A 25,040-nucleotide genomic window follows, 5' to 3' on the forward strand; every position below is an offset into this window, starting at 1 on the left:
AGTCACGGATAAAAATATTATTTTATTATTTAAATATTTTGTTATAGAATATAATCGGTTTGAAATGGACCTTAATAAAAAATAAGTGATAAATAAGGTAATATGATAAATAAGATAATACGATATAAATTTGATAAACATGTAATAAATTAGATAATATTATTTTATTAAAAATATGTATTAGATATAATCTATAAACAAAACAGTTTACTATTAATACTATAAATAAAAATATAGTAAAAAAATAAGATATATTTTTATCAATATATCATTTACTTCAATGCAAAACATTTATTCAATCGTCCAATAACCTTTTACAAATTAACCGAACATCAAATGCAAATACGAAAAAGAAAGACACAATCCAGATATCAGAATCAATTATCCAAACCTGTAGCAGGTATTACCTAAACCCTATAAATCTAAACAATTACAGAACAAAAAATTCCATTTTGATATTTTTATAAAAATGAGTCGTAATAAAAATGTTATTTTATGCTCCATTTGACTGTTAATTTTAACACTTGCACGTGTGAAAGCTAGTGAATCCAAATGCCCATAAAGTTATGCTATGCAAAGAAAGTTGCATCAGTGTCACCCTACCCTACACATTTTCATAATCAAAACATGTCATCTTCTGCTGCCTCCAACTCAAAAAGATTTTATTATATAAATTAAACAAAGAGTTTTCAATTTAATATCACAATCTTTTGCAAAAAAAAAATATATGAACTGTAATGTAAAAAGATCAACACTATAATACAGTCTAAAATAAAGTAACAGAAGCAATAAACAATGGCTAATACACAACTACAAAAAAGCAAAGCCAGAAACCCTTTTATCTGAACTTGTTCTTTCTTACTACTCTTGAGGGCATTGTGGTTGGCATGGTGATGGAGTTCAGATCCAAATCATGCAGAGATGAAAGGCTCCAGATTGAAAGCAACTGTGGAGGCAAGGTGGCCCCAACAAGCATGCAAGATCTGAGGTGTCAGAGTGCTAATAATGGTTCTTCTGGTTATGTAAACCAGATAGGTAGCAGTGGTAAGGAGATGAAGGTGAAGAAGGGCAAAAGGGTAGCTGCAAAACCATCAAAAAGTTGGAGCTTTAGTGATCCTGAGTTGCAGAGGAAGAAGAGAGTTGCTGGCTATAAAATATATGCAGCAGAGGGCAAAATGAAAGGCTCTTTGAGAAAGAGTTTCAGGTGGATCAAGCATACATACACTCAAGCTCTCTATGGATGGTGGTGAATCATGTTTTCTTCTCTCATCTTCATCTTTTCTTTTCTGTAATCAGAGTTACTTTTTTTCTTGTCTCAGTAAATGTTTAAATTAAATCATCCTGTGATAGTAGTTCTGTTCTATCCTATTCCAACAAGATTGTGTTTCTGGTTCAGAAGTTTAACTCCCTTTTGTATGAAAATCCATTACTACTACTACTACTGAATTCCTTTGTTATCAGTTCAAATTCAAGATGAATATACTGGGTTTGAATTAGGTTTTGATTGGTCAATTTGTATTTTAATTATATCTGTCAAGAAGAAAATAAATGAAAGCTTTATGACAGAATCACTCTGTTTCTGCTCTGTTTCTAAATTCAAAACAAGCAAAAGAGGGTAAGGAAGAAAATGATGCCCAAAGAAGAAGTTTTCTCCTTTATCCCTGCTAGTTAATCCTATTATTAAAGGTATTAATTGAGGGTTTTTTCAATTATGAGTTGTTTATTTTTATGGTGGTGAATAAGTTTATTTTATTGTGTTATGATTCTAAAATTTAATTATTGATTTTTTAGTTAAATATAGAAGGAATATGAAATATTCATCTGACATTTTTTTGAGTTTAAAAAAAAAATATTCATTCTCATATTCTTTAATTTTTTTTTACTATTTTGTTTTGTTCATCTTTGTTGTCGTCTTATTAATCTCTGTTCTATCTCTTATTCATCTCTATTTTATTTCATATTGATAGAATGATTCAACATTCACAAATATCATTAAACATTCCAAACTGCAATTACCAATCTTGCAGATCTCAATGACTTTGTGTATACAAATTTGGTTTGAAAATAAAGTTTTAAACAATATCACAAATCTTTTTCAATGCTTCAACTAACAATACAGAAAAATTTATTTTGTTTATTACTTTTTTTGTCTCTATTAAAGAGAGAATAAAACACTTAAATGATGACTTTAGAAAAACATAAGAACATAGGCTTGAAATATATGTATTCAGAGATAAAAAAAATTATTGATATTTTTTCTATTATGGATTTAAGTTAATATCCATAGTTGATTTTCCATACACAAATGTTTTACATGTTGTCTTAATCAATTTGTTTTATCACATAATTTTTTAAATTATATTTTAAAAATAGTATTTATTAAGAAAGGCGAGTCAAATTAAGAGTAATAAACTTTAATTTTACAATTTTGTTTGACTTATTTCAAATTAATAACACCATAACTAAGTTTAATGACACAAAAGTAAATGTTGTTTCATTTAAATAAGGTTTTTCATTAAAAATCGTTCTATGGTTTAATGAATTGAAAAATCCACTAATTTCAATACTATAATTTATTATATTTATAAAGCTATACATAATTTTATAACGTAGATAACACCACATTCACATTATAATATATATATATATATATATATATATATATATTATTTTTTACTTAAACCATGTTTTCAGAGTATCTCATGCAGGAAATAACAATTACTTTAGGAAAATTTAGAACCAATATTTCTAAACCATATAACAAAATTTATACATCACCTCATCAAAATAAAATTAGTAACTCTAATCTCAATTTTTTATGGGATAAATGGTCCCAAAATCATTAAAAATATATATGATAAATTCTATTTGGAAACTTTATATCACCACATTTATATAATATTTTTTTAGGCCATCAATGCTAGCCTTTCAACAATATGTACAAGTTAATACAATTGAAAGGAAATTACACAGGAAGCCATTATTCTTCTTAGAATTGTACATAAATTTCCAAAACCAATGATAATATTTTGACACTATCAATTTTTACACTCCCTCTTAATAACCAATAATAATTATTTAATATCCATCTTTTTTTAATTTCACTTTACAATTCTTTTTAATAATAAAATATTATATTTAACTAATATAAATAAATTTTTAAAACAAAATAACATTTAGTGGCATATGCTCGCGTGTGAAAGACAAAAACATCACGTTCACTTCCTCATTTTATTTCAACGAAATTCTTTCAATTACTATAAATTTAAATTTTAAAAAATATTAAATTTAAGTAGCTAAAAAAAGTTAACATTTTTTAAAAAATGAAAAATTATTTTTAAATTTACTAAATTAAAAAAAAAAACACACATCAATTTTAATTTACATGTGTTATTGCTAATTAACGTAAGAAAAACTGAATATGACTGCCCAGTTGGGCCAATGAACCATTTAGGTAACCAATTTTTAAAAAAGAAATATAAGGCCAATCAAAAACTGGTAAAAAGTTAAAATTTTGTTCTAAACTAGTTTAATTAAAAATATTTAATGATATCTTATTTTAATCTTTAGAAAAATAAAAATCAACCTAAAATATCTGTTATTTTCTTTTTTATTCCACATATAAACTAATTGCTCTTAATAAGTATAAATAAATATTATTAAAATCTTAATGTAAGTACGGTAACTTGTTTATTTTATTTTTAAAATTTTAAACACCTACACATTTATATTTTATTTAATATTTTGTATCATAGAATTATGATATTATATATAATAATTTTATTAATACTAACTTGACCTCTTTAAACCCCAATAAAAATACTCAATATTAAACCAATGTCTTGACCTATTGAATAAATAATCTAATTATCTCCAAACATAAATGGTAAATTGGTTTAGAGTCGCAATTTCATGTATTAATCATTATAGATATCAAACTTTGTTATGACAGGCCATCGTTGAGTCAAGTCCCATATAAATTAACAACTCATCAAATTTAAATTATTTATTATTTAATGCAATACATACAATTTTTAAATGTAATTGTATCAATTATTACTAGTATCAAATAATTTATTGGCTAAAATATGGATATAAAAAATGGAAAAAAATATGTTTAAATTAATTAAGCACTGAAGATTTGTTTTAGAACAAAATAATATTAATATTTCCCCAATTTTTATAGTGATATAAACAGAAGTAAAAAGTAAAATTCGTTTAAGTAAAAAGTTACGTGTTTAATATCTCTAAATTTAAAAATATTAAATATATTTTACACTATTAGAATCAGTAATAAATATAATTTGGATAGCTTTAATGTGTACCTTAATAAAACTTTCTTGCCCAATAATCGACATTTTCTCAACGAAATAAGACCTATTTGTTTAAAAATGACAATTAATTCTGGCGATTTCAATGAAAAATACATGAATATAAAATATGTGATTAATTAAATTTTTCGTCTCAATCACATTCAATAATTCAAAAACAATCTCATCTAAATTAGAACTACAAACTCTAAACTAATGGAAGATGAATGGACCCACAAAATCACGTTTAGAAAGTCATATCTTGGTTACGAATTGCCCAAATAAATTGCAGCAAAAGCTGCTTTAGCCTATTTCTTTTCTTCCAACCAAATACACCATTAGCAGTACCTCTTTTGCACATGAAAAGAGGTCGCTCCTTAAAATTTGTAGTATTGTAGCACCGTTTTACGCAGTTGGTAGCTAATGAAATTTCCCACTTGAATGTTAATAAACATGATAAAAAAGACATGAGAATTTACTAAAAAATATAAAAGAGGAGAATTTACTAAATTTCCCACTTGATTGTCTGTGTAAACTCTATACTTTTTATCACTTGCACCTTTCAATTTTCATATAAGTCACAATGTAGCAACTATCAGTTAACTTGTTCAGTTAATCAGAACTTTGAATAGCAGGTACATTAAAATTTTCAAGCAATTCCATATCACACATTCACATTTGGTAGTTAACAGATGTATCAATATTATTCTACTACTACTCAGAGGTCTAGTGAAAATAAACTAGCTTCATATTTGCCGCAATTAGAATACTTCACAGCTGCATAAAGTAACAAACCAGAGGCACCACCTACTTCCCCCACCACACACCTCTGTGCTGCTGAATAAAAAGCAACAACTCTTTTATTAGGAAACCCCTCTAAAAAGTCAGTGTCCTTAAATAACGATATAACATTTTCAGATATTGGATTTGCCATATTCAGTTTACCACTATCCTAATTCTTAAAAAGAAAATAGTTTTAGCTTTGCTACAAGCACACAAAATAAAAAAATTGAAAAAGAAACAACATACCTGTAAGGAATATGTCGATGGGTGAAGTCTCTGTATTTCTTAGCAAGACCAAAGTCAATGGCATAAACCTATAAAAGAGGTAAACTTTACTAGGATGCATCCAAGTTCAAGAGATGACAGAAAGGGACAAAAATAAAATGATTACAAAAGCAAGCATCAAACTAATACCTGATTTGCATGCCTCCCTAAACCCATTAGGAAGTTGTTTGGCTTGATGTCCCTATGTAAAAATGATTTTGAATGAATTCAACTTGATTTATCTGCAAACAGTACGAGATTGCCCCATTTAAAACAAAGTGTAAACGTAAATTAGAAGAGTATCTACGCAATACAAGACAGCACACCTCTGATCAGCAAGCATGAGAACAGTTTTGAGGGACAATTTCCGGGTACAGAAATAGAATAAATCCGCAAGACTAGGGCCCAGTAAATCCATCACAAGGACATTGTAGTCTCCTTCAACACCAAACCATCTCACGTTAGGGATCCCAGCTGTCAAATAAAAATAGTGAACCAAAAACATTTAAGTTGAGTAATACAGATTCTACACAGTAAGCAAAGAGATAGGAAGGATAGAAATTCAGTAAGAAAGGACATTACTTCCTCCTTCCAGCCTTTAATATAACTTTGATTCTAACAACAATTGAGGACGCTTGGTTTTGACATTTTCCTGAATCAAAAGGCAAAGAGAAATGGAAAAGAAACATTTCATAAAACATATCCCTAATCCTCAACAGTCAACACAGTTCTTTAAAAAGTCAAATATCACCAATGCCATTAATGACAGAGGATAAGCTGCACCAAGTATATGACCAGACGCCAAATTCATCAAGAAACAGACTTACGGCACACCTTTTGCACTATTAATTCCTCTATAAAAATTAAATCAATTAAAACATCGTCCAACACTACATTGTTTATGACACGCTCCCATGAAGCACATTCGCTAAAACTTAACAACACCTCCACGAGACTTCATAATATATATATACAACTCTTTACAATTTCCCAACAAAAGATGATAAACAACGGACCACACACACCTAAAAGAAGTAGAGTAACATTTACCAATTCATGCAAATTGTGTTTCGGATTAACAAACATGAAAAGCAGAGGTCAACAATTTCTGAATTGGAGTAAGTCACAGTACTCACGAGCTTAATTGCAACCTCTTCATCTGTCTCGATATTCACACCTGAAAGAAAAACAAAATTAAAATAAAAAATAAACGAAAGTAAATAAGCATAAATTAAAAGCGTGGAAGAAAGAGAAGAAACCAAGATAAATCTCGGCGAAGGATCCGCTACCAATCTTGCGGCCAAGACGGTACTTGTTTCCAATCCGAGGTTCCATTGGATGAGAGCGAAACCCTAGGCTGAGGAATTAAACCCTATAAATTGATAACTGAGAAAGGAAGGAGGTTGAAGTAGCAGAGAAATTGAAGTGGAAAGGAAGAGGATATAAATGCGAAATAAGGAAAAAGTGAGGATAAAATTGGAAAGAAGACTTTCCCTCTCTCTAGGGTAGAGAGAGAGAGAGAGAGAGAGAGAGTTGTTATGCCTATGCTCTCTTCTTCTTCTCCTTGCGCTTTTCATCCAAACAAACGGATTTTCTTTCTGTGTTTTTCAGGAGCATGCAGAAAGCAGCAACTGTCTGCTACTGTGGTTTTTTCTTCTTCTAAAATAATTTAAGTATTTTTCATCCTTTTTTCCCTTTCATATATAATAATTATATTTAAATTAAGTGTAGGGATAGCAAAAGGCAAAATAAAAACAATTAGGGTATAATTCAGAAATAAAAACCACTAAAATAGATTTACATTTTAACAAACTTTTTTTATTAAACCAATTTATGAAATAGTCAAATTAGATTATATAAAATACTTGAGTTTTTTTTTTATCATTGTGTTGGTAATGAGAAATTTTTGCTAGATTTATTAATGACTTGATTTTTATAATTTTGATTAATTATTTTTAATAGAAAACATTCTCACAGTCAGTTTTTTTTTTATTGTCAAATAACTTGTTAAACACACTCCCAAACCCTTCATATTCGGCTTAAATTAAGAGAGTATATTTAAAAAATATTATTATTTTCATATTTTTTACACAAAATTTAAGAAATTTTGTTACAGACAACACTTAATTTTTTTTTTCATAAAGGTTATTTGACTACTTAGATCGAGAATGTATATTGATATTTTAATGATTTAATTTAAATTTATTGATAATAAAAAAGGCTTTTGTATTATTGTTTAATTATAAATTATATATATTTGTGCAATAATTATTTTAAAATTATATTTAATTAGCTAATAATAGAATTTTGTAGTGACAGTAAATGAAAAGAAAGTCATACTCTAATGTGAGCAGAATAAGAAAATTAATTTGATAAGTATAAAGCAAAAGGAGATATTTTGATGTAATTTTTTGTTGTGAGTGGAAGATCTGGATAGCCATAGTTGTCAAGTACAGATAGATCAGTGCTGCCATATCAAAAATAGTCCTGACAGGTGACAGATACAAAAGAGAAAATTGTACGAGAATTTGTACTCATGTGGCAACAATATTATAACCATTTTTGTCCTCTTTTCTTTTTAGACTCCATTTCCATCCACTTGGGGATGAGTACACTTAACTTTCTTTTTCTGTCACTTTTTTATTTCAGATTTCTAATCTTTCTCGTAGCTTCTATTTCTATACAAGTGCTTTAATAGAGTTTTAAATATCAGTCACCAAAAAGTTCAACAGTTTTTACTAGCAGAAGATAATTTTGAACTACTGATCAAGTTAATTGCGAGTCACTGAATGTGATTAAGATGAGTAAATAAAATTAATGTGAACATTTTTTCAATGAAAGAAATGGCGTTTTTCATAAAAAAAAATGCAATGATATAGTTTTTTAACTTCGAAACAAGCTATACTGTCAGAGAAAACATAAATTGTAAAACTGTTTAACACTACTTGGCTGCTTTCATTTCTTCAGCATCACTTGAAATACACTTTTGATCATTCAGAACTTACTAGCTTGGTGAGCTCTTCTACTTAAATATGTTACATACAACAGCTCCCATGCTTTTTTTTCTTAATGCAAGGGGCTTTAATTCACCCCCACACTTAAGCACGAAAAGAATTTAAATGAGACTAGAGCTAAAAAAAATTAAAAAATGCAACTCCTAAAACCATTGGAAACTAATAGATTGTGTTTTTAATTGTCATGATGGGGACAAAGACCCCACTGAAGACTGCTGCTTTTTCTGCAACTTACCTCTAAAATGCCTAATCTTTGCTTCCACTCTTGCCGTGAATCCAATCTTCGTTTCGTGCCTTGCTTTAGACCGCTCCCTCGTCCACATGTGTTGATCTTCAATGTCCTTCTTGTAGTACTTGATTTCTTGGATAATGTGATGATCCATGGGATGAAAACATCTTTGGAAGGATATGTGGGCGAGATAAGGAAGAACGCATGTGATTGTTACTAATAGGGTTGTTGTCCAATAAATAGGAGCAGGAGCAAGAACCTCCACCAATATTTTGTAGGCATTCTTGCAATATTTTGGTGGAAGCATGCCATATAACAAGAGAAACAGGTACCAAGTGGTTATGCTGCCCCACACAAAGAGGTGTTGAATCCATGTGAAATGGCTCATTGTCAGTGCAATCTGGCAATTGACAGCCCATATGATGCAAGTGAACATCGTGGTACCAACAGCAGCCATGTCTGCGATCTGGCCATTGACACGGAATGCTTGGTCATAGAAGATGATAATGACAAGGAAGAAGATGACGAGGGAGGAATAAAGACCATTCCCCATCCATCCCAAGATTCTATACCAGTCAAAGAACAAGTTTTTGGGTCCTTGCTGATACAGTGCAGGAAACTGCAACGAGCGATGGCACATCAAAGGTTAGATTTATCCAAACACGGACACAAATACAGACTACATTGACGGCGTTTCAACAGAACAAACCTGTAAGCAAACTTCTGATGGAACATCTTGTTCAAAAACTCCAAGAGAAATGACAGGCAATGATGTAAGAACAACATTGAACAATATCATGTACCAGTCATCATAAATCGATTGTCCAGAGAAGCCCGCAAAGGCCTCAAAGTAGAAAATGGTGAGGCCAAATGCTATATTTTTGTAGAAGAAATAACATATCTGGTATACATAACAAATTACTTTAGAAGGGAAATATACATAACAGAAACAAAATGCAAAAGATATTACATTTATTTCTATCCATGCACAGGATAACAGTGAACATGACACCAAAGACATTGAAGACATGAGAATAATGATCAAGATTCAAGATAAATATATCAATTACCATTTGTGCAATTCTCTTGTAACACCAGTGTCCATGGACTACCAGAAGCCGCTCCAAAAACCGGAATTGGGCAATAGAAAAGTCACTGGCCATTACTGCCTGAAAAGAACTTGAAAGCTTGAGTTCCACAACTTCAACAAATGGTACATGCTTCCAAACAGAAAAGGTACACATCTGTTTTTTCTTTATCCTAAGTACTATAGAACGAGTGTTCTAGGCCAAAATTGTAGATTTTAACCAAATTATTCTTCACAATTGATGACGTAACATTGTAAATATGAACTGTGATCAGCAAGTTCATCATTTTGCATTATTTCACATGAATGGAAGCACACAAATTTGTTAATTTAAATGTTGATCAGCTGACAATTTCGATATAGCCCATATTCATATTTCATAGCAAAAACTACAAGTTAGACCAAATAATCGAGTAGAAATTTTACAAATAAATATTAATTTTATTAACTATTACGCAGAATGCATTGTTAACATTCAGGGAACGGGCAGCTGATAGGATGGAAATAGTGTTGAGCACAATGAAAACTTTTGCCCTTCAATATATCATCAGAAATATGTAAATTCAGACTGGATGTTCCTCATCTGGTAGTTTAAAATAAAACAAGGAAGCTAGATAGATTCCAATCAAAGCAAGAAGCTTCGGCCTTGGTCAGCGTAATGACAATAAAGTTACTGAAAAGGCTTGACAAAAAATCTTCTCCCGAGTCCAAGTTGAAGAACAAAGTCTAAAAACACAAACATGACACGCTCCCAACATTCCTAACCTCAGTCATTTTTAAAAAATACTAAAGGTATACAAAACCAAAATTTGATTTGTATTGTGAAAATGAATAATCATATAGTGTTGAGACATGAAGAAGTATGTTAGAATACATCATGTGCAGATATAATTTAGCGTGCATAATTATGCGTAAAAGAGATGGACACTGACCTGCATACCTTCAACCCCACTGATTCCAACACCAATGTCAGCTTCTTGAATCATGCCAACATCATTTGCACCATCACCTATGGCTAAAGTGGTCTTCCCAGTTCCTTCTTTCACTAGCCTTGTAACCTGACTCCAAAGGAATAAGGGAGTAAGACACAACAAAGCAGTACACATTTTATATATACTCATACACTTGATAAAGAAATAGAGATTAAATTAAGTTCGATCAAATCTACCTGCAGAAGCATTTAAATAAAAATAATTCACAACAGAACTCCATAACTAATCTTTCTCATATAACCTCAACATAGAGCTACACATGTAGTTGTCAATGTTTCTCACTCCAATTATTGCTAGTAGCATCATTAATAGTGATCCATTATTGAGATGCAGTATAAACTATTACAGTAGATCTCACAATGGAACCAATGAAAAAGGAAAAGTTCTTACCAATGCTTTTTGCTTTGGAGACACACGACAACAAATAACAGATGCACAACCAACAGCCAGTCCCAAAAATTGGAGTTTGACATCATCTTCTAAAGCATATGTTAGAGTTTTCCCATCGATAATTAATGCAAACGCAGCATGTGGATCCTTGTCCAGCTTTATCATTTGCGAGGCATTGGTGATTTGATTCAAGATGTTTCCTTTGATGACCTGTGGGGTTACAAGAGCCAAGCCTAATATCAGATGAAACTCATGTCTATTAGTGAATTTTCTCTACTTTATCTCAGTGAAAAAACTACCTCTTTCGCGTCATAAGTTGCAGAATCTGAATTCATTGTGATACAGATTTGCCTCATGCCCTGTCGAAGCAAACTACAAGCAAATCTGCAGAGAACAGAAACAGAAGTTTCACAAAATTCAATTCCAGAGACATTTTCAAGTAACTCGACAAATAAATTTAGAACAAAAATGAAATGGTGTTATGTGGTTAAATAATTTGCAGAAGACAGACCCAATGTTGATTGCAGTTTCCATCTTATCCCCAGTCAATACCCAGATCTTTAGACCAGCTTGAGCAAGTTTGTCAATGCATTGAGGCACCTGAGGAGACAAAATGTTGGAGATATGGTAGAGGCAGAGAGCGAAGCAGGAAGATATGACCATATAAATAATGATAAACCTACCCCTTTCTGTAGTTTATCCTCCACAGCAGTAGCGCCAATAAGTATCAACTCCCTTTCCATAACATCTGAAACCTGATCAAGCATTGCCTCTCTGTCAGGCCCAACAGCTGTTTTGGCCTTCTGAAACTCCTTATTCCAATCAGTGTACTCTTGGTCATCAAGCTCTCTATAGGCCACGGCTAGTGTTCTCAAACCAGCTTCTCCATATTCATTCAAATGTCTAGTAGTAGCGTCCAAATACATTTTTCCATTCTTAGACAGTCTATCAAATATGATACTGCACAATCAAGCAAAAAAATAACGGATGTCAAAGTTTACTGTGGGACATTAAAAGTGTCTATAGTAAGACAGCATACACGTGTATTTTCACAACAAACTTTCTCTAGAAGAAGAGAATTGCTGTGATTATATACTATGCTGGTAGAATACAAACTCCATCATGAAGAGGATTTTAATTATTCCGTTGTTGAAACTGATAGAAGGTCCTACTTGATCATTAACACCATCCATTCAGCTGAGCTGACAATATTAAAGACAAAAATTACACTAATATGCTAACCTGTCAGCTCCTTTGCAAAAAAGAATGATGTTTCCCTCCTCGTCTCGTGCAATCACTGACATGCGCTTTCTTTTGCTAGTAAAATCCAGCAGATTCAAAATTTTATATTCTCTGTATAACTCAACCAAAACACAAAAATAAATAAGCATACAAATGAAAAGTAAGAATTATGGCATCAAAAAGGAAATCATTCAAAAGCAAATGTCAGAACACCCCCCTTCTCACAAAAAAATAGGAAAAGGATAAGCATGGTAGACTTTGTTGTGAAGGATCATCTCACCTTTGAACCACTTGTCCTGAGGCAGCAAATCTTTCACGAATGACAACACTTGATTGAGTTCTCCTATAAAATTCAAAACCAAATTCTCTAGCTGCTACTAGAAAAGCCCCTTCATCAGGTGACTCGGCCTCATAGGTACAATTGTCAGTCTCCTCATTTAGTTCAGGGATGGCAGTATGGCAAATTGCTAATATCCGGAAAAACATCAAAAGGACATCCGCATTGGGTTCTTTCATCCAGTTACCATTCATAAGGCGATCATCTTCAAAACCAAATCCCTTTATGGAAGTCCTTCGATCTTCATCACCTTTGGAATTAACAACAGTCCCCAGTTCAGATTCTACATCTTCAGTGATATTTTCCCATGGCCCTTTAGTCTCCTTACGCATGGGGAAATTAGACATATCCAAGTCCGGCTCCTCAAGATCACAAGCCATTTGCTTTGCTGCAGCAAGTTCAACCTCACTGGAACGAACACCATATGCGGTACCGGCAATGGAGCACTTCAAAAAGTCCATCTGGTTGCAAGTTAAAGTGCCAGTTTTATCAGAGAGGATGGTGTCTACCTGACCCAACTCTTCATTCAAATTTGATGTCCGTGCATTAGCTGGAGTTCCAGTCTCATCATCATACATTTGAATATCTTGGTCAATGAAGGTTGCCTGTAACACCTTCACAACCTCAATAGAAACATAAAGCGAGATAGGAATCAAATATCCATAGAGAATGAGTGCTGTAATCAGATGGCTCATCCCAGCCAATCCAATTTTCCCAGGATCAAACTGGTATTCAATATTGTCAGGCCGTAAATACCACCACGATGGGGCTTGGTATTTGGTCTTTGCAACAAATCCTATCGAACTGATAAAAGATATCAATATAAGGACAGTGAAAAGAGTATATATGATATAATCCATCTTCTTTTCTATTGTGCTTCTTTTTGAAGGGGATTTTGTAGAATTCTGCATGACTTTGCTGTCATGTCCAGAGAAAATGACCACTCCATAAACATGATCGGTGTTTCTAAGCTTCGAATCTCTGAGGAGAATTTGACTAGGATCAAGAGGATAAACCTGATTTTCATACTCAAAGTTCCCAATAAAAGTATAAAGATTGGGATTTGGATCTTCACAATATATTGTTCCACAGAAATCCTTAAAAGCCTTATCGTTATCCAGGGACAAGGTAGACTCCAAAGATCTCTTCACCTTCAAGTTGGTCTCCCCATCTAAATTCATTGTCTCGACATAGCATATTCCATCCTCGTAACTTGACGCCAAGAGAAGCAGGTCGGCTGGAAAAAATTGATCCTTTTCTACCTTTACCACATCCCCAACCACAATCTTTTGCCACGATCTTAGGCCAAAAGTGCCATTGCCTATATGGAGAGTAACTTTCCGTCGATTGACTTTGACATCCTGAAGGAACCTGCGAAAATCCTCCAATGCCTCCTTCACCATACTAAGTCCCACAACAAACGCCAGAGGAGCAATCATGCTCAGTGGGCTGAAAGGAGAAATTGGAGAAGCCGAAAGGCAAGCGGCCAAAAGAAAGTATATGTTAGCAACCCTTCGAAACTGTTCAAACAATGCCTTGGGCATGAAGGTGATGACATTGTACTTGGTGGTTGATATATCATTCTTGCAGTAAAATAGAGAATTTTTTTCATGGAGCTGAGGCTGGTTGCAGAAGACTGTTCGCGAGTAGCCAGGACCTTGAAGTGGATGAGGCACCTCCTCAGTGGTAGTTGGCTTCAGGCAACCAAATGTGTAAAGATGGCTCCGACGGAGCCTCGACCTGATCCTCCCCCGTGCCATTCTACCCAGATTTCAGCTCAAAGGTAGTTTATAGCTGCACATCACCACCAAAAAGCAAAACCTAAATTTGCTTCTAGCTTCCGGGGACCAGTTAAACCTCCCCCCTTATCCCCAATTTTGTTTTTCTGAAACCTGACAAAATATATACACAAAACAAAGCCATCAACCACTGCACACAAACGTGATGATAATTAGATAAATATCAAGCAACCTAAAAGACAGCTACCAATTGACCAAAACAACCCAAAAAAAACCTAAATTGATGCGCGAAACGTAAAAACACGAAATCGAAACAAAAGAGCAAACATTAAAACCCCTCACGCGTTCACACATCAGAAATTTCAAAAAAAAATCCGAAAGTTAAAAAAAAAAACAAAGCCGAAGAGAGATCTTGTGACGGTTCAGTGAGGTCTGAGAAATTGGCTGAACCAAAAATCGAGAAGCTAATGTAAACGCGCCAATCCCAAGAATTGACAACAAGTGAAAGGAAGGTTGCGAAACGAAGGTCTTACCAGGATCACTATTCATTTGAAATTTCCGCTTTGCGGAATAAAAAGAGGAGAGAAGAAAGAAACATTGAGCTAGAGAGAAAGATCAGATAGGAACAAAAACCTCGAAATTGAGAAGGAAATAATGAATTGACAAAAAAACAAAATAGACGAAGATTTCGAAGAAACTGCATTCCGCACAAAAAAACACGTTTGGAAAACGCACCATTGAATAGTAGCGTCTCCATAGAGCGGTAGACGGCAGAGGCTGAAACAGAACAGAACAGAACAAAACAATGACAGCAACAGATAGTTAGAAAGATAGATAGAAGCTGGTTATTGTGATTATGTGTGTTGAAGGTTCTCAGAAGAGTGATTGCATTGCTATTACTTTTCACCCATGAGAGAGAAACTGAGAAGAAGGTACCAATTTAATGAAAACTTTAGGATAAAATAAATACAATAAAGAGAACTACTACTACTATACTACTACTATAAATTAAATTAAATTAAATAATAAATAAATATATTATATTATATTACCCTTTGAGAAGAAGAAACTGGAGAGTGTGAGAGAAAGAGCGTGTCACTGTGTCCCTTTCCTTCCTCACAAGTCCAAACAAATTTCTGGGCCAATCTATCTATTTTTTCTTCTTTTTCATAATTTCACACCTTCCACTTTCATAAATTAAAAATAAATTATATAATAAAATTATTTTTCTTATTTTCTGGAAGGATCAACACGGTTTCTTGCGTGGAACATGGGTTTCGTCAAATGACAAATGGCGTAATAATAGTAATAAACCTGTTTTTGAGTAATACGGGAGATTAAATTAAATAGTGAATTTAGGAAAATACGACGTGGAGCCCACTTTCCGACGTGGCAGGTCCTTATATCGGATTCAGAGGTACCTAATAATGGGTTTGTCAGTAACAGGGTATAGGATTTTTGGGCTTCCATTTGTGGGCCCTACATGCCACGTGGATGAAAGTGGTTGGCTTTGAAAAAGTAGGTAGGGCTACTACACTAAACGTGAGCCTAAATTTATTTATTTTTATCTAATATAGGACAAACACACGTTGAAAGTGTCAACTTAAACTCTCTTAGCTCATATGTACCATTTTCATATATAAATAACTTTTCATAATATATAAAATATATTAAAATATTTTATAATATATAATTGGATACCAAAGTTATCTTATAAATCGATTCTATCAGGTTGAGTTATACTCAAATTTACTATGCTATTTTGAGTTTATCCTAATTATTGTTTGTCAGGTTTATTGGGTCATCTATTATGAGATCGTTATTTAACTAGTAATAATATATAGTCTCATGCACGAATTAGTAGAATCATGAAAGAGAGTTTGTTACAAATTTCATACCCACTATAGATTAAGACATTTCATAGTATAAATTGAAGTTTGCACTCACTTATATACTATGAAATGTGTTAATCTCTAATTGGATAAGATTTCGAACAAATTAATTTGATGTAAGTTATTTAAATTTAAATTATAGTAATGATAAAAATATTATAAAGTTGTATATATTAATTTGATTTTTTTTAAATGATTTGATATAATTCAATACTCTGTGTATTTTTCAAAATTAGTCTCGTGATATTGGGAAAAATACTTGAGGAAAGTAGATAAGAGTTGAATTTTATGGCTAAGATGTGCATACTTGCCCAACAAGGATTGTTTTATTAAAAAAAATTTCAAAAATAGAAATAAATATTAAGAATATATATCCGGTTTAACTTTTTGAATTTATTTTTTTTCTCAAAAAGAAATAAAAATATGTGAAACGCTTTTTACAGAAAAAGAAAGTTTTTTCAAAAGCTTATACACACCTTATTGACTAAGTATTCTTTTTTAATCCTGTCCGAACCTAAAATGCTAATTTAAAAAAGAAACATATTAATTCTCATTATGAGTGTTTTATAGTCGTTTTTTATAAAAATAAATGTCACAAGTTTAAGTTTATGGTAAATTATATTTGTTTAATGTGAGGTCTTAATTTGGTTTAAAATTGTTTATTTTAAAAAAATAAAAAATACTAGACGGTTATTGAATAAATACAATGTAGTTAAATGAAATTTTAATATTTTTAATTTTTTAACATTTTATTCTTTGAATTTAACTTAAAGTTCAAATTAAAAAAACAACTTGTAGTTAAATTTTCGAATTGTTAACAGATGTCTATTTACTAAATAGTTTTTCATTTAATAAATACTTAATATATATATATACGCGTATTAACATTATTAAATTATATTCAAACAAATTACTCTCGTATTGTAAAGGAGACAATTTAAACGGAATAAAAATATTATTTATTATTTTAAGTTATAGAGTATATATATAATAAAATACATATTTATTATTTATTATAAATTATTATCTTTTTAATTAAAAAATGATTATTTTGACTTTTCTATTTGGGAAATTAATATAATATGTATTAGGTCAAGTCTATTTAATTATAATTTTTATTAAGTAAATTTTTCTCTTTTTTCCTCAAATTTCAGGACCTCTGTTTTTTTGTTGTATGGGTGTGATAATGTTGTTATACATGAAATTTTAATACAAAAATTTACGGTTCTTTAGCTATAATGATATGTGATTGTTTAATTTATTATTTTTATGAACAAATTAGGACATTCCTAACTTTTTTTCTCTTTAGAACAGTTTTTTTTAAAAGAAAAATTTGTTTATGTGAATGGAATAAAAGAATAAATTATTTGCAAAACACAGTTTAACATAAATAAACTAATAATTAAATAGCTAACATTTAATGGTTAATTTAAGGTCATTAACATTTTTTTATATATTGGGCCTCTCATGAAAATCAAACCCAATTAAACTTTATCGGATTATATAAAAAGTGTTTTTCTTAACTTTAAAAATGATATTTGTGGATAAATATGTCCAACCAAACCATTCAAAAAAAAGTTTCTTTTACTGAGAAATAATAATGCTTTAATTTGAATTTTCCTTCCCTCTTTTTCCACATTTGAAATTCAATTGTGTATATCATTTTCAACCTTTTATAATATAAAAGCTCTCATATTACATCTTAGTTAGATTCACATTTTAATTAACAACAATCATATATAACTATACAAAAAATATTATTAAAAAAATAAAAAAAAATATAAAAATATGGAAGAAGTAAATCAAAACTCATTTTGATTGGGATTGTGAGTGAAATCTGGAATCATATGAATTTTATCATTTTCGAAAGGGACGAGATTGATGTGTCAGAAGTGTTTGTAATAGTGCAAGTAAATATTTGATTTTGGATTTCTGTCGTTCTGCTTCGTTTTTCTATTCTAATTGGTGTTTAGAATCTATTATACCAATGACACTCTCTATAAATAAATATCATTTTCAACCTTTTAAACATTTTATATTTTAAATGTTTGTTTTAATAAATCATAGAAAAAAAAACAACTCATAGACGAGACAACGTGTACCACATTAATTATGGTCATGGGATTGTATGGTTGAAGATTCATCTACTATATTTATTCATCAACCAATTTCATATGTGAAATAAATGTTCCAAGGAACACAAAGAATTCACAACTTCATCAGAATACCATGTGATCTTGCTTTAAACATTCCGACACCAACTTTGACCTTTATTAAAAAAAAAAAACGAATCAATCATGTATTCTCTCTATCTTTGTATTTCACCTTATTAGTATTCTACTAAAATCCTCTAAAACTGATTAAGTTTTTCATTTTAATGTTTTTAAAAAAGGTTTTACCACGTGTTTTTTATAACCAATTTTTATTTTATTTTTACATTCAAATTAATATACCAACCCTGCGTTGCAATAGAAAAATAAATTTAAATAAGTCATGGTATAACTTGTGTTGATTTGTATGTAGTAACTTAACATTAATACAGAAAATACAATCACAAGTATCACAAAAGTATGCCTACCAGGAGCAAATAATTATTTACAGATGAGTATAAAAGGTTGAGATAAAATTTTGTTTACTTTCTCATTTTATATTTATATCAATATTTTATTTTATTATTTTTAAAATATATAATAAGAGACCTTTTCGCACTTTAGTGTTATCTCTGATATTTTCATCATTTTATTTTTCGTATTTTTTTTTTATAATTTTATTCTCTAACAACCAAATATATATTTATTTCTTAATAACTTCTCACTTCTCTCTATCAACAACTTCACACTTTTCTCTTTGTCAAAACCTTCTCACTTATTGTGTTTTTTTTATAACTTTTCACTTACAATAATAACGTATCTAAAGTCTTACTCCCTCCTCTCAACATTCTCTCTGCTTCCCTTCTTAGTTTTTTTTTTCTTTTCGTATCCTCATTTTTTTCTATTTTTTTATAAGACACTACAACTATAAACTTAACCATGTTTTGTTTTTTGCATTATAGATTTGTAACGATTTGGAGATGAATTTAAGTTTATTTACATGTTTTTTTTTATTTTGTTTTGTTCTCCAGCCTCTTGGATATGAATGTGTAAAAGTCATTAATTAAGGGATAAAGAAAACATACACTACCAGCCAAATCATTAAATAAAAACTAATTTTAAAGAAAAATAATAATTAGTTGCTATAGTGACTAAATTAGAAACCACAAACAAAAATTTTGGTTTATAAATTAGTTTTGGTTAAATAGTTTATAAATTGATTTCTAATTAGCTACCAAAGTTTTTGCTACCAAATTTAGAACTTAAATAATTGGTAGTTAAAACATTGATAGCTAATTAGATATCAATTTATAAATTATTTAACAACAATAAAAAACTAATTTAAAAACTAAATTTGGTTTAGTTTCTAAAATGGTCTTTAATTTAGTCAGTATAATAATTAATTATTTTTTTTTTAAATTGATTTTTACTTAATATTTTTCTTGTAGTGATAAAAGAGGAAGCATAAAGAAAGAAATAGAAAAAAAAAATTATGAAATAATTTTTCGAATTAAAAAATTAAAAAATACGGATACAAAGACCATTTTTGACTTGTATTTTCGCTAATAATAATAATAATAATACTCTTTCCTTTTATTGGGGGAAGAATGAATGAAAAGTAAACGAAAGAAAGATGAGAGGGAGAACAGATATTTGTTTTGATTGAGGGAGACAGTAGAAAAATAAGAAAAATGAGTGGAAGAATTGTAGTTTATTTAATTAATGTGATGAAATAAAAAAAGAAATTGATTGAATGAAATAATAAATTACCAAAATATATTTAGTTAAATTTTAATAAAAATAAGTATAAATTATAATTGAAAGATGAATAATCATGGATTAATTATTTTAGAAAGTTAGAAATTACATGAAAAATATTTAAAAATTGAAATTTATTTTATTTAAATCATTAATTGCAAATCATTTTTTTATATACTAATTTTAAAAAGGTATAATAAAAAATTGCAAATAAAAAAAGGACACATTATGTTTTAAATCCTAATTCATATTTTAATTCATACTTCAAAAATATTAAATCTAAAATTTCAAATTATAATGAATAACTTAAAAAGTACTTTTTATCTCGCAATTCATATATCATTGCAAATGAGAATAAAGTTAAAATGAAATATCATTGAGCATAATTTATTGTGAATTTTTACTCTTCCCACCTCCAAAAGTTGAAACCTTTTGGCTTTTGTAAGTCGATGAAGTTTTATTTTACTCATCTCCCATTATATTAACAACATAATTTTTATTGATTTAATATATATATATATACTTATCTTAATGATAAATAAATATTTAACTGAGCCAGCAAAATTAAAAAATAAATAAAGAATCCGCAGAGTTTATAAATTGGTTTTTTCTTTGCCAATTATTCCTTTCACACTTATTTATCATCGTTTTTCCTTAAAATGGATTAGGTTTTTTTTTTCCAATTCAGGTCGTTTTCCTTTACACGCCATGAAAGTTTGTGCTTTTCCTTTATATTTTACATAAAGATTTTTTGATTGCTTGATAAACAGACTACATATCCAACTCATTTAATACGCAACAAATTTTTTATTAAAAATTAAATATATCAAATTTAACACCTAATATACTAAGGAGTAAACTTTATTTCTAACATCTGTGAAATTATATATTTATGGATGATCTGATAGTAGAATAGTATGATAACTAATATGATTGATTATTCTGAAATCTTTTTCATGACTCAACTAAAAATCTGATTTTGGGTAACCTATAAAATATCTTATTCTACTTGTTTTTTCTTTTCTGTTTGGATTCTGGATCATCTGATGTTTATGTATTCAATTAGAAATAAGTGATTTATTTAGGTTAGTCAGACTGTATTTATTCTAGGAGAAACTTAGTGGCAAGATTCTCGAAGGAAAAATTATTTATTTTTATGCGATTTTGTAAATGGATTAGATCATATCTAAAGTGGTTCCTATTTATTTAATTTTATTGTTGATAAAAAAAACAATGACTAACATAATAAGTATAACAAACTTTTAAATGACTTATATCATATTAAGAGATAGACTTTAAGTCTAACTTAATTGATTCTAAAAGATTATTGTGTCTAAAATATTTTATACTTTCAAGAATAAAAAAGGGAAAATATTAAATTTAATTTTGGTCGTAATTTCAAATTGATGTTTAAATTTTCTAAAATATATAACTTATTAATTTTGTGAGTTTATAAATAGAAAGGTGCGTGATTGTTGGGATTGATCGTCAATTTTAGACAAAGTCAATTAAACGTTTAAAGGGGGCAAAGAAGAACAAGGTCAACAATGGGTTGTGCTTCATTATTCTTCTCTCACCTTCTCCTACGTTTATATTTTAAGATTAATGTTACGTGGTTTTATGTTTTTTCCCATATCAGTTTAGTTAAAAAATAATATTGATATCGTGAAAGAACTATATTTTAGTTTTTATTTTTTAAGTTTGTTATTTACTTACTACTTTTGGGAGAGAGACAGTGTGGAGATACTTTTAACATTTGTATAATTTTATTGTAATTTTTCTTAATTTTAAAGTATAGTTAAAAGTAAAATATCAATATGAAATATGTAATTAAAACATAAGAATATATTTAAAAAATATTTTAAAAATATAAAATATTTAAGAAATGATAGTTTAACACTCCATTATTCGGGTAACAATGTTTTAGACTTTAGGATCTGTGTTGTCGCACCTAAACTTAGGATGTTTCAGTAATACGACCAAACACCTCTCGATCCATTGAAAAAACATTTACTTAACTGCTAATTTAAAGATACTTAATTAACTAACATGTCAAACTAATAAGGGAACAACTATGATATTCATAATAACCGCATTCAACACCTCGTAAACCCAACTCTATTTTATAAATAAGATGATAATATCTATACTAAGCTACACATTTAATAACATTTATTACCTATAAACACATAATACCAAACTCTAATTTGAATATTCAATGATCTTTTACACGTATTTCATCATATTTTACATGTATTTCATCATATGCTGATTACTTAAACTCATCCAGAATAAAGACCGATAAGATATAGACAAAGAAGACTACAAGAATAAGATATTTCCCATTCATAAAAAATGATTTTTATATTTATAAAAAAAAATAAAGAATAAAATAATAAATATAAGTTGAGTGTCAAAATATGAGGGTCCGAAAGATTTTTATTGTTATAAGAACACTAAGCTGAAAGATTTTGATTGTTATGAGAACATTGAGGTGGAACATCTTCATTTTAATTAGATTTGGTTTTGTTAAGGATAATTGTCCAAAATAGTTGAAAGTGTGTTAATGGATGTAGAACTGATTAGGGTTTTGTTCCTTTTGTAATCATTCACCCATCACCATTACTGCATACACATTAAATCCTAAATCAATAAACCTGCTACATCTACTGTGTGTTCATGTCATAACATATTTTAGGGTTTTTTAATTTCCCTTTGGGGAGAAGAAGGAGTAGAGAGAAACAGGGAATGATTTCACTCTCACTTTCCTAAGTTTGTTTAAATCAATGTCAAAATAATAACCATTGGGCCAACTTATAGAAGCAAATGGGTTATAGTACTGGAATTTTTTTGCACCTTCTTAATTCTAATTACACCCTCCTGTCAGTTTCCTACCTCTAACATACATTTAAAAACTATTTCCAAAACATCTTCTTCATCTTTCATTAAAAAAAACTGTTCTTCAATATTCAAGAGTTTTTATGTTAATATTTAAGAATTACTGCAGTTTATCTGATTTAAGTAAATCAATACAAACTTACTAACAGTACTTTTTTTTTTATGAATAATTTCTAACAAAAACAACTTTAATTTATGTATGTTTTAAGTCCTTATAAAATTTAGTTTTAATCATTCATTGTTCATGAATAATGTATATACAAACATATCATGTTACCAGCCACTTTTGAATAATACGTGACCCAACATATTTATATTTATGTTATCACTAAATAATAATAATTGAATTATTTTAAATCTCTTACAATTTATAAATCGAATTTATTTTTAAATCTCTTACCGTTTATAAGAACCAAAATCAACATTTTGTGATTTAATGAATCAAAATAACATTGTTTGATTTAATGATTTTTTTTAATGTAATAACATTGATTGAGGAAAGAAGAAAACTAGACTCTTCTGAAAGTGTATGTTAGCAAATAGCTTTTCCAAAAAAGTGCTCATCAACTTTCCTTTTCATGGAATAACTATAGGGATGAATGACTATAATTGCATGTAAGAACAATGAAAATTATAATAGATGTACACAATGTTGTGTTTCATATATTTCACATCATTTATGAATGTTTGTGTAAATGATTGTATTCTAAACAATGGTTTCGGAAATCTATAATACTTAGTATGTGGTCAAGAATAAATTTCCTCTTAATTGGTATGTTAATGTCTTATCTTCTTGTGTATTCAATGTTATATACTGAAATTTTTTGTATATATTTTCTTTTTATTGAATCTTATAACTTACTAATTATTCGAGATTCTTTAATTTATGCAGATATAATATTAATATTGGTAGACGATGCGGTTCGATTCATGTAAATAAAATCGGTTCGATCCATGACGTTATTTACATATCGGTTCGCTACTAGTTTGACCTAGGTTGTGGCCTGTGAAATATATGATTCCAACAAAGGTGAGTTTTGACCCATGCCATTGTTTGTTGTTTCTCAAATGTCTCCTTTTGGAAACCAAATTGGTGTTTTTAATTTCAAGAGACTAAGAACAGGGCCCTTGTGTCTTCTTTGAGAAGCAGAACTTGGAAACAGAAGGATCAGAGATAGCTCATACATGGAGCACTGCACTGCACTGCAGACAACACCATGTGACAGTGATTAAATTATCTCTGCAACATGTCTAATTGTCCTTTATGTAACTATTATTTAACTTGGTAATTCTTCCTTCAATGTAACAACTTTTAGCATTGATCTTCAAGGCTAAAACTAAACTTGTATTTACTCTTAAGTATATTGCAACTTCAAATTACAATATTCCCACTTGAACTCTTCAAATTACAATATCCCCATTTGAACTCTTCAAAAAAAAAATGTGCTTATTTTATTAATTATTTTAAAGAAATAAACCCTGTCAAAGGATTCATTGTTAACATATTTTGAAAGTATTTTTTAAACATATCTGTGATCCTAGCAATCTGACATGATCTACACGTCCAAAGAAGGCCAATTCAAGCATACCATGAAGAATATTTATTATTCTCTGAGCAATTGGATCTAATAATAATGCTCATACTTTTTGTGTCCTTAGTTGCTAAACAAAGTGTTAGCACCAAAACAAAAAAGATTAAGATATTTCGATTCAAATCGGATAAGCACTAATTAAAAAATTTGGTTGCATCTTTCCTATCATTACAGTGATTGTTGGCTACACGACATCAACCTCTGTCTAAATGCCTTGCACCTTATTCACTATACTCATTTTTTATTTTTTTTTATAATATTCTCATCTCATTTCCAAAGGGTTGGATAAAACATGTTTTACTTTTTTTTTGACCTAGTATAAAAAAATAAAAAAGGTAAAAAAAAATAAAATTTGTTTCAATTGTTATAGAATCCTCATATCTGAGGTATTATTCATTTTGAAGTTTCTTTACAGTTTTGTCC

General features: G+C 29.7%; 2 protein-coding genes and 1 pseudogene across 4 annotated transcripts; 1 reads left to right on the forward strand and 2 right to left on the reverse strand.

The window, feature by feature from the left end:
- Positions 1 to 887: 887 nt before the first annotated feature.
- Positions 888 to 1,250, forward strand: LOC137834420 (uncharacterized). Its single transcript, XM_068642476.1, has one exon. The coding sequence runs from the start codon at positions 888 to 890 to the stop codon at positions 1,248 to 1,250; it is 363 nt and encodes a 120-aa protein (XP_068498577.1).
- A 3,534-nt stretch (positions 1,251 to 4,784) lies between these two features.
- On the reverse strand, positions 4,785 to 6,851 carry LOC137835828 (casein kinase 1-like protein 12; annotated as a pseudogene).
- Positions 6,852 to 8,280: 1,429 nt separating this feature from the next.
- LOC137835829 (probable phospholipid-transporting ATPase 4) lies at positions 8,281 to 15,535 on the reverse strand. 3 transcript variants are annotated; one of them, XM_068644539.1, is made up of 11 exons: positions 15,440 to 15,535; positions 12,592 to 14,540; positions 12,312 to 12,422; positions 11,753 to 12,029; positions 11,581 to 11,669; positions 11,369 to 11,453; positions 11,070 to 11,279; positions 10,620 to 10,745; positions 9,671 to 9,769; positions 9,310 to 9,501; positions 8,281 to 9,219 (listed from the first exon to the last, which is right to left on the reverse strand). In XM_068644539.1, the coding sequence occupies exons 2-11, from the start codon at positions 14,406 to 14,408 to the stop codon at positions 8,554 to 8,556; spliced, it is 3,672 nt and encodes a 1,223-aa protein (XP_068500640.1). In that variant the 5' UTR covers positions 14,409 to 14,540; positions 15,440 to 15,535; the 3' UTR covers positions 8,281 to 8,553. The 3 variants fall into 3 exon arrangements, with proteins under 3 accessions (XP_068500640.1, XP_068500638.1, XP_068500639.1); XM_068644537.1 differs by lacking the exon at positions 15,440 to 15,535 and adding an exon at positions 15,123 to 15,400; XM_068644538.1 differs by lacking the exon at positions 15,440 to 15,535 and adding an exon at positions 14,921 to 15,111.
- Positions 15,536 to 25,040: the final 9,505 nt, after the last annotated feature.

The sequence above is a fragment of the Phaseolus vulgaris genome, chromosome 5 (genome assembly GCF_000499845.2).
Source record: "Phaseolus vulgaris cultivar G19833 chromosome 5, P. vulgaris v2.0, whole genome shotgun sequence".
Lineage (NCBI taxonomy): Eukaryota > Viridiplantae > Streptophyta > Magnoliopsida > Fabales > Fabaceae > Phaseolus > Phaseolus vulgaris.